Raw genomic sequence first — 10,610 nt, 5'->3', positions numbered from 1 at the left:
GGGTACAATGGGCCGATTGTTGCAACCTACGCTTATGAGATTTTAACACAGGCGTGGGTCATTTAATCACCCTATTTAATATCATTCCGACGAAATAGCTTGTTTAATAGTGGAATTTTGTGCACACCAATTTAAACGAATGACGAATTGACCGATTTGATCGGTAAAAATCGGGACTACCGACTAAATACAGTGATTGATCGGCCAATGCCTGTGTTAAATTCCCATAAGCGACGATGCAACAATCGGCCGATTCGCACTTAGTCGGGTCAATTTTCTATGGGGTGCCCATTAGTGTGCGAGCGCTAAATGTCACTTATCTCTATGATGTGGACGTTTTCGTTCAGTGTGTGAGGACTGAGGGGGTCCCTCGATCGATTAGTGTTGTCGCGAAGCAAAAATCGATTTTCGCTTTCGCCGCAGTCGACAAAAATTTGCCGGTCGATAATCGGCAGACATCTTGAAACTTCACACTCTCTTTTCATCGCTCGTCGCAGCAGCAACATTTTGAGACGAACGACATTTTCGACGTCAAATTCCTTCATTTTTTGGACCGAATGTCATAGAGGTAAGTGCTGTTCAATGTGCGGAAGGGTAGAGACAGACTGCAAAAGATGGTTTGCGTAATCACCTCCATATTAGATAATGCATAGCTTTTGGGTTGGAAATTAATGCATTTTTCGTTATTCTTTGTGCTGATTTTAGGCTGACGATCCAGAAAGGTAGTGTGCGAGTTCGATTCCAGAAAAAGAGATGTTTTCCTCGATGAAAACGCTGATGACCGTCGCCGCCCGGGCGGAGCAGGTCGTGTTCCGTGGTTTTGCGGCAAAAGCTGCAGCTAAGGCGGCTGCTGGTGCCCAAGGAAAAGTGGTGGCCGTAATCGGTGCCGTCGTCGATGTCCAGTTCGACGATAATTTGCCTCCGATCCTGAACGCTCTGGAAGTTCAGGGACGTGGCTCCCGGTTGGTGCTGGAAGTTGCGCAACATCTGGGAGAGAATACCGTCCGTACTATTGCCATGGACGGTACTGAGGGTTTGGTGCGTGGCCAGCGCGTTCTGGACACTGGATCACCCATCAGGATTCCGGTCGTTGTCCAAACCCTGGGCCGGATCAACAACGTCATTGGTGTACCGATTGACGAACGCGGCCCAATCGAAACCAACCTGTCCGCCCCGATCCACGCCGAAGCGCCAGAGTTCATCGACATGAGCGTCGAGCAGGAGATCCTGGTAACTGGCATCAAGGTGGTAGACTTGCTGGCCCCGTACGCTAAGGGTGGAAAGATTGGTCTGTTCGGTGGTGCCGGTGTCGGCAAGACCGTACTGATTATGGAGCTGATTAACAACGTTGCCAAGGCCCATGGTGGTTATTCAGTGTTTGCTGGCGTCGGTGAGCGCACCCGCGAGGGTAACGATTTGTACAACGAAATGATTGAGGGTGGTGTCATCTCGCTGAAGGATAAGACCTCTAAGGTTAGTGGATTTTTTTTTATTAATGTTTGCCTAAAAAATCACCCCTATTAATAATAGTGCTTAAAACTGAGATGCTTTTGTTTTTAGTGGATGCACACTCTGCAAGTGTTTCGTGATTATATAATAGGCTAGAAGTTCTATGAACCAAATTGTGATGATTATAAACATTGAATTCATAATAGTTTAATAATTTATTGAATAGAGCACGCAAACCTTTTACAATATTTGTTTCAGTGAGATGAGATCAAGGAAGTTCAACGATATTTAACCACACTCAATCTCAGTTTTGTTGTAGGTAATCTTTTGAAGTGAATGCATATTAACTATGGGTTTGTTTTCTAGAGCATAAAAACTCTCCCAATAATACTTGATGATGGTTTTGTTTGACCTGGGTTTTGACATTATTTGTTTTAGTATTGTCATTAGGGTTTTTTGTTCATTTTATTCAAACTTCATAAAATTCGGCAGAAAATGCATTGATTGAATGTACAGTTAATTTTTTTTTCATATAATTGATTATAGATAATTTTGGCAATAATATGACAAAACTGCCGTAGCCGTAATTTCTCCTGACACAATTAATTATGCAACTTTGTTGTAATTATTAAAACACAATCTTGCGTAAAGATTAGGGAAATAAATAATACAATTTTAGTTTTGAACAAAAATAAATTTATTTGAATTCGTATTCAGGAAGAAATTTTCCTGAATTCGAAATCACTAGGAAATCCAGCAGTTTTTTTGTTGCTTCTTGTGGAAAATCTTCCGTGAATTAATTAAAAAATTCAAGGCGGAATTCCTGTGGATTTTTTTAATAGAGATTCCTGCGTTCGTCTCTCCAAGAATTGCCACGGAAATTTCTGCGCGAATTTCTCTAAAAATGTATTTATTAATTTTTGGGGCGATAGTTTAAAGTAATCTGCTACAAGCTGTAAAAATTTATTTAAGAATTGTAGAATCGTAGTAGGAAGAAGGGTTTCGGAGACTTCGTAACGAAAATTCCTGTGTGGAGTTATACGAAAAATATTGCGAAAATTCCTCACGAAATAACGGCGGATTTGTTTATTCAAAAATTGGTGGGAGGGTTAATTTTAATTTCTGAACAAATTTCTCAGAAATTCCTGTTTTTGTGTTTTCAGTAGTCGTAATAATAGCGGCAGACAAATTTGTAAATTTTTATATGCCGCAACTTTATTCCCCTATGACCGATCGAGTTAAAATTATAGAAGTGAATTAACTATAACTCCGTTATCAGTGGAATTAAAACAACGAACCATTAGAATTGTAGAAAAGTTGTAGAAAAACTTTCACACTAGAAGTTCACAATACAACACATTTTGAAATTCAGCTTCTTGGATGAATTATTTACAAACTACGAAATGATCGATAACATTTCTGGTTGCTAGAGAGTTGATCAAACAGACATTGATAAGTGCATGTCTTTGAAATACGACGAGATGGCCGGGATTGAAAAAAGAATGTTGATGCCTTTAAATAGACATGTTTTGTCCTATTTGTCATGTTTCAGAATCTTGGTTTGACAAGTGGTTTCCCTCAGTGGTTTCCCAAAAATATTGTTGTATGGCGGACTGTCGTAAAATTCTAGAATTTGTTTGGAATTTTTTTGAAAAAATCCAGAAAGTAAAAAACCAATTTCTACACTGAAAAAAAAAATTGTTTTAAAAATTAAAATCGATGTTTCAAAAAAAAAACCCAGATTAATCCACCTAGCAGTGATGATGCCTTTCTCGTGCATTATAAAATATATTGAAAAAATCGCATTAGAAAGGTCAAACATGCTCTTTAGGAGAATAGATCACATTTTTCGATCATTTTGCATGTTTTGCATTAGTTGAAATGCATTGCCACCATTTTCGGAAAAAATTTTTTTTCGTTTTGAATTTTTTTCCAAGGGGACCCTTAGGAAAAATCAATGATTTTCAATAATTCCAAAATGCAATTTCCGATCGAGCCAATTTTCAATAGCAAACAATGGGACCGCATTCCCCGTCGAATGCAACTTGTTTGCGAGTAAATCGGATAATGCTAAGTTCCTAAAAGTGTGTCTACAAAATTTGTACACATACACACATACACACACACATACATACATACACACATACAGACATCACCTCAGTTCGTCGAGCTGAGTCGATCGGTATATAACACTATGGGTCTCCGGGCCTTCTATCAAAAGTTCTTTTTTGGAGCAATCATATAGCCTTTCAGTACAACTTTGTTGTACGAGAAAGGCAAAAACTCATTTCAGAAATCGATGAAATTTTTTCTGCAGATAGGTAATTTAATTATCTACACTCAGCGAACTGGACTATCGAAATTCATAACTGATGCCTTATGAATCTTCGACCGATTATTCCAACAACGTGCTTCTTATACGCAGTTACCTTCTCAAGTATTCAAGCATCGATGGGCGTGTGGTCATCATGCCGGCCTCATAACCTCGACGTCCATGGTTTGAACCCAGCTTGCCACACTTTACTTTTTTTTAAATGAAAATCATCATTCATAAGGCAACATATTGAAATTCATACCGATTCCTTGTGGCAAATTTTCATAAGGCGTTTGATTGGAAATCGTACCTCTATTTTCCTCACTGTAACTGTTCTGGGAATAATACTCCTGTGACATATTTAAGGAAAAAAAGTTTTTCTAACAAAAACTTATTGTCTTATTGTCCATATTGAGTGAAAATTTATCAGCGTGTTTTATGCCTACAGCGCCAATTTAGCAGACTACCATCAACCGACGACACATTTTGGACGTACAGTGTACCCCCGCTGATCCGACAAATGTATGGCCGGACTATCGGGTTTTCTCTCGTTAATCCGACTGTCAAATCCATACAAATGAACCAAAACAAAATCACAGCACAAATTTGAAAACTGACAGCATAATGTGTTTAAATGGGTGTTGATACTTTTTAATCCGGAAAATTCCGAATGAGCGAGATCCGGACTAACGAGTCGTTGGACCAGCGAGGTCCGGATAAGCGGGGGGATACTGTATTAAAATTTGCTTAGGAAGCAATTTAGCATAATCTAACATTAATGTGGACCAACATTTGAAAAGGGCGTATATTTTCCTAGATTTCTTATTACAAATGACCAGATTTACAAAATTGTGATGTTTGATGTCTGCACACTTAGAATCGATTTTGCTGTTCGGTAAAAATATTGACGAAATACTTCGGTAAACATTACATTTTACCAATTTTTCGGTAAATATAATTTGTTTTACCGTAATTTTGTAAAACTTTACCGAAAGATCCGTGAAGCCAAAATAAATTTAACGTGTTCGGTAGAAAAAAAATACAATTCATACGGTAAAAATAAACAATTACTGAATACGGTAAGCACATCACCGAACAAAATGTAAAATGTTGGGTGAATTACCGTAATACGGTAAACTGAAATCAAATGTCAAACTGTCAGCCATTTTCTGAATCAAAGAATCCCAGTATTAGTGATCGGCTATGAAAAAATTGTCTTGCGGCCGGAATTAAAGCCTAGAGAAGTGAAAGTGGAAGTGAAAGTAAAATTTCATTCAGAAAACTTTAAGTCTTTAAGAAAGTGAGTATGTTGAAATTAACCATATTTTAAAAGCACATTTTAAGAACGTTTCTTTCAATGTTTGCATGCCCAGGTTGCAGAAAACTTTGCTCTCATGCAACGACACTCATCGTTCGTGACCAGGACCATTGATTGCGCTGATAACATAATGTTGGCGAATGCTTACATACTCGGTAGAAATCGGACTTCCGACAGCATTTTTGTTTTTTTCTGGGTATCGAGACGCAGGGTGGTTGCACACGCTGCCTTGATGTTTATGTTTTTTTTTTGTATGAACACGAAATAATAAAAAAAAATATACATATCATTGCTAATTAGTATTGTTTCATCAGAAAGATTGCAATCTAAAAATTCTTGATTAAAAACAAAAAAATACCGAAATTGTTCGGTACATGCCATCCAGAAATTACCGAACGTACGGTTGTTTTTGACAGATCATCAAAAATCTGATAACCGAACTGTACGGTTTTTTTTGACAGTTCGTCAAAATATTCAAGTACCGAACGTTCGGTAACTGTTTGAATTACCGAACAGATTACCGTACGTTCAGCTTTTGAAAGTTCGGTAAAAAAATATCGTATACTGTAAAATATTCTAAGTGTGTGGACTATTGTTAATTTGTCTAAACTGTAAATTCTGAAACATAAAAGAGCGCTTCGATCACCGGGAAAATAAATCAATGGATGTAAAGATTAAAATTGGTTTAGCAAAAAAAGTTGCAGCTCGATTTTTTTTTGTCAGATAAACATTTTGATTCCATAAACGCACATTCAAAAACACACATTCACAAATACGCATTGCTTCGCTTTGCTGGTGCATATATACCAGCGAATTATTTTCTCAATAATGAATTATTGGCAGTGACTGATTTTCTACCCGCCGCTGCCACATCCAGGCGCTATGGTAAATGCGCAAAATAGCCAGCATGAGTCAACCGCCAGAAATTTGTATGGCAAAAGACATCTAACGCGGGTTTTCTGAAAATTAGGAACTTTTCATGAAAAACTATTTTGTACCGATTATGAAGGATGGTGTCCGCTACTACGCCTACCAAATATTTCTTTGATTACGGTGCTTTATTTTGAGAAATCGAACCTTAGATGCCTTTCGCCATACTGATTTCAGAAAGTAAATTACTAGTGTGCCGCTGTAAGCACACTCAAAGCAGGCGATTTATTGATGCCGATACACCTTTCAGTTGAAGCGAGTGCAATGAATCGCCTGCTTTGAGCGTAATTACAGCGGCACACTAGGAGTTAACTTTCTGAAATCAGTATGGCGAAAGGCATCTAAGGTTCGATTTCTCAAAATTACACCTTCATCGAAAAAATATTTGGTAGGCGTAATAGCGACACCTTCCTACATAACCGGTACCAAATAGTTTTCATGAAAAGTCTTAATTTTAAAAACCCGCGTTAGATGTCTTTCGCCATACAAATTTCTTGCGGTTAACTTAGCTATTTGCGCATATACGATAGCGCCTGGAAGTGGAAGCGGCGAGTAGCAAATCAGCCACTGCCAATAATTCATTTGATTTCAATATTTGCACAACATTTTTGGAACTTATTGGCACTTGATTTATCCATTTTGAGACTTTTTAAACTATATCAAGCAAAATTTTTCATAACGACGTATGTAACAAAAGTAAACAAAACGGGGTTTTTAATACAACGTGACAATCACACGCCGCTTTATATAATACGCATCGATTTTACTGATTTCAGATCTTAAAATTCTTTAACTCGATCTTTTGCGAATCGACGTATGTAAAATTTCTATTTTGAAGTCTCACTAATACATACGTCGCTTTAACATATGGGAACTGAGAGCGACCTATGTAACAAAAAAGCAAAACAAAACAAAACTGCAGTTGCGTCAATCGTGCAACTATGGAAAACCGACCAATGTACACCGACGTACGTGTAGCATACCGGTGTATGTATAATTTTATCGTTTTTCACAGTGAATTTGAATGAACTGAGATTTGCTGTGAAGCACGCTTATTACGTGTCATGTAATGATGCATGCCAGCTGAAAAAAGTATTGAAAAAATATTTAGTTTTAAAACAGTTTTAGAAAAAGTTTTGCCAACTTTCTACAAAGGATTTCTCGAATCCTCATAATTGTTACATACGTCGTTATGAAAAATTATGCTTGATATAGTTTATATACAGTAGGGCCCTCCTTAGCCGTGCGGTAAGACGCGCGGCTACAAAGCAAGACCATGCTGAGGGTGGCTGGGTTCGATTCCCGGTGCCGGTCTAGGTAATTTTCGGATTGGAAATTGTCTCGACTTCCCTGGGCATAAAAGTATCATCGTGTTAGCCTCATGATATACGAATGCAAAAATGGTAACTTGGCTTAGAAACCTCGCAGTTAATAACTGTGGAAGTGCTTAATGAACACTAAGCTGTGAGGCGGCTCTGTCCCAGTGTGAGGATGTAATGCCAATAAGAAGAAGAAGAAGAAGATACAGTAGACCTCTCCATGTTTTCAAAAAGTATCAAAAATTCAACCGGTCAGCCCAGATTCTTATGCTAAAATGAGCCTCCTGTCAAATTTTCAGCTAATTCGGATAAAATTTCGACGTGGCTCAAGTCGATTTAGTTTTTTGGGCTATTTACAATTTTGAAAAAAATCTAACAAGAGATATTAAAACCTAAAACTATCGCAACAACCACTATACGAAAGCTACACCAGAAGCTCTATTTTGAATTTTGAATTTTAAACGTAAACTATAGTAAGTTCATATACATGTTATAATGGGTAGACAACAGCAATGAATAAACAAGCTTTTTCAAATTATGCACCGTGGAACGACATCTTCATGTAATTCAATGGTTATTTAATTCAATAAAACAAACGCTGACAATAACAATGACTGGTTATAATTAAATATATTTAATAATGATAAATATATTTTTGTGAACCGAATTGTTTTTAACCCTTTCCCGCCCACGACTTTTTCAAAGATTTCAATAAGAAGGAATCATCTTTGAGAAAAATGCTAGAACAAAAGTTATTTGGCATAGTAGCTAAAATTAGTGGAAAACGAAAAAAAAGTTTTGATTGTAAATCAATAGTTAATTGATTGTTTTCAATAGTTTCACTATTTGTGCTCAAAATTGATTATATTTCCAGTCTAATGGAACCATAAAGATGTGTCCAATATTGCTTTTTGTTGTTGAAACAATTCGGTGAAGGTTAGAAGGTGCAAAATTAGATGGTGCACCACAGACACCATGGGCGGGAGAGGGTTAAGTTTAAGAAAATATAAACCCTTTTCAAATGTTGGTCCACATTAATTTTAGATTATGCATTGCTTCCTTAACAAACTTTTATTCATCCAAAATGTGTCGTTGGTTGATGATAGGCTGTTGAACCTATAAAGGAATGAAACACAAATAAATTTTCATTCAATATGGACATGAAAAAAGTTTTTGTCTTATGAAACTTATTAAATACCCAAGACATAAAATTTCATTACTATCCCTTCTCCCATTAGGTCGCCCTGGTGTACGGCCAGATGAACGAACCCCCCGGCGCCCGTGCTCGTGTCGCCCTGACCGGTCTAACCGTTGCTGAGTACTTCCGCGATCAAGAAGGACAGGATGTGCTGCTCTTCATTGATAACATTTTCCGTTTCACCCAGGCCGGTTCTGAGGTATCTGCCCTGCTGGGTCGTATCCCGTCCGCTGTCGGTTATCAGCCAACACTGGCCACCGATATGGGTAGCATGCAGGAGCGTATCACCACCACCAAGAAGGGTTCCATCACTTCGGTGCAGGCCATCTACGTGCCAGCTGACGATTTGACTGATCCTGCTCCGGCCACCACCTTCGCTCACTTGGACGCCACCACTGTGTTGTCGCGTGCCATCGCCGAGCTGGGTATCTACCCTGCCGTGGATCCCCTCGATTCCACCTCCCGTATCATGGACCCAAACATCATTGGTGCTGAGCACTACAACATCGCCCGTGGTGTCCAGAAGATCCTGCAGGACTACAAGTCCCTCCAGGATATCATTGCTATCCTGGGTATGGATGAATTGTCTGAAGAAGACAAGCTCACCGTCGCCCGTGCCCGAAAAATCCAGCGTTTCCTGTCGCAGCCCTTCCAGGTTGCTGAAGTCTTCACCGGTCACGCCGGCAAGCTGGTCCCTCTAGAGGAAACCATCAAGGGATTCACCAAGATCTTGAACGGTGAGTTGGATCACCTGCCCGAGGTCGCCTTCTACATGGTTGGCCCAATTGAGGAAGTGGTCGAGAAAGCCGAACGCCTGGCCAAGGAAGCCGCCTAAGCCACTCTCCGGTGAGTAGTAGATCAAAGACACAGTAATTAGTCAACAGTAGTGAGGAAAGCAATGTGTCCGAATGGGACTCGGAAGAAGATCCCGAAGTCCTCCCACTTTGTTTGGGATCTTCTTTAAGTTTCATTCGAAATGAACCATAAGCGAATCTTATTAAAAGTAAGTACCCCAGCCCAAATTCTCGCGCTTTATAAAGGGGAACGTTCCAGCAGGTTGAGTAACGGTTCGAAATATAGGTTTTCAAGTGTTATCGTGAACAAAATGACCTGTGTTGTGTTGTAATGAAAGAACGTCCTATCTGGGAAAGCGAAAAATGTTGCTGTGATAGCTGGTCTAGTGTGTTGTGGAGAAAACAATCATGCTCGCACATTGACATTTGAACGCAAAATACAAACCCCAGCAAAATCGGGTGGGTTCAACCAGTTAAAAATATAATTGGAAAATATAGAAGATAGGTATCACACTATTTGGACTAAAATTAGCAAATTTGTGCGTGTATTAGGAATTGGTAATCAGGAGCTACCATGGGAAACGCAGGTTTATCGAGTAATTTGAATCCTTCAGATACTAATCCTGTATTAGGCTATCCATGAGGACATTCAGCGATGGGACTAAAAATCGAAATCAAAACAAAGTATGTATGCAGTTGCAGGCAACTCACTTCTGGTGTAAAACGCACTCAACAATTTTCTCTGGATTGTTGTCAGTCCGGTCAGAATCTGTCAAAAAATCAAGGTAAACAAAAATCAACGGCTGATCTCAGCTGTCTTACCTACCTGGATACCTAGTTGGCTACAGTGTCGATACACCTATGCCTGGCGTATTGTAGAGCTCCATAATCGTCGGTCTTGGGCGATGTTCCTGAAGCTCCAGTTTCCCCGAACGTTCAAGGTCTCCTGGTCCGATGCCACAGCGTGCAGCCAGCGTGTTCGTGGCCTTTCACGAAGTCGCCGGCCACTATCTGGTTCTCTGTTGAATATTGTTTTCGCTATTCTTTCTTCCGACATTCGCACTAAGTGACCAGCCCACTGAAGTATGCCGTGTTTTATAAGATTCACAATATTTTCTTCTATACTTGATACACTGCTATCATACGCATATTTGTCCCATGTTCGTTGGGATTTCCTATGTACATGGGCAATTATGTGTAGAACGGCAGTACAGCTCATGATTGATGCGTCTGCGCCACCATTTTCTAGTTTCCCTCCGAGTATTGTACGCAGCACTTTTCGCTCGAA

General features: G+C 39.2%; 1 protein-coding gene across 1 annotated transcript; it reads left to right on the top strand.

The window, feature by feature from the left end:
- The first annotated feature begins 738 nt into the window (after positions 1-738).
- LOC134223521 (ATP synthase subunit beta, mitochondrial-like) lies at positions 739-9,634 on the top strand. The gene is made up of 2 exons (XM_062702690.1): positions 739-1,473; positions 8,569-9,634. Exons 1-2 carry the CDS (start codon positions 754-756, stop codon positions 9,361-9,363), a joined length of 1,515 nt encoding a protein of 504 aa, XP_062558674.1. The 5' UTR covers positions 739-753; the 3' UTR covers positions 9,364-9,634.
- The last annotated feature ends 976 nt before the right edge of the window (positions 9,635-10,610 follow it).

Source organism: Armigeres subalbatus, chromosome 3, assembly GCF_024139115.2.
Source record: "Armigeres subalbatus isolate Guangzhou_Male chromosome 3, GZ_Asu_2, whole genome shotgun sequence".
Taxonomy (NCBI): domain Eukaryota; kingdom Metazoa; phylum Arthropoda; class Insecta; order Diptera; family Culicidae; genus Armigeres; species Armigeres subalbatus.
This window is presented reverse-complemented; position numbering and strand designations above follow the sequence as displayed.

Excerpts from the sequence above, each read along its gene's own strand:
- LOC134223521 (XM_062702690.1), top strand. The coding sequence starts at position 754 with ATGTTTTCCTCGATGAAAACGCTGATGACCGTCGCCGCCCGGGCGGAG. Across the intron at positions 1,474-8,568 it reads TGAAGGATAAGACCTCTAAG|GTCGCCCTGGTGTACGGCCA; the intron begins GTTAGTGGATTT and ends TTCTCCCATTAG.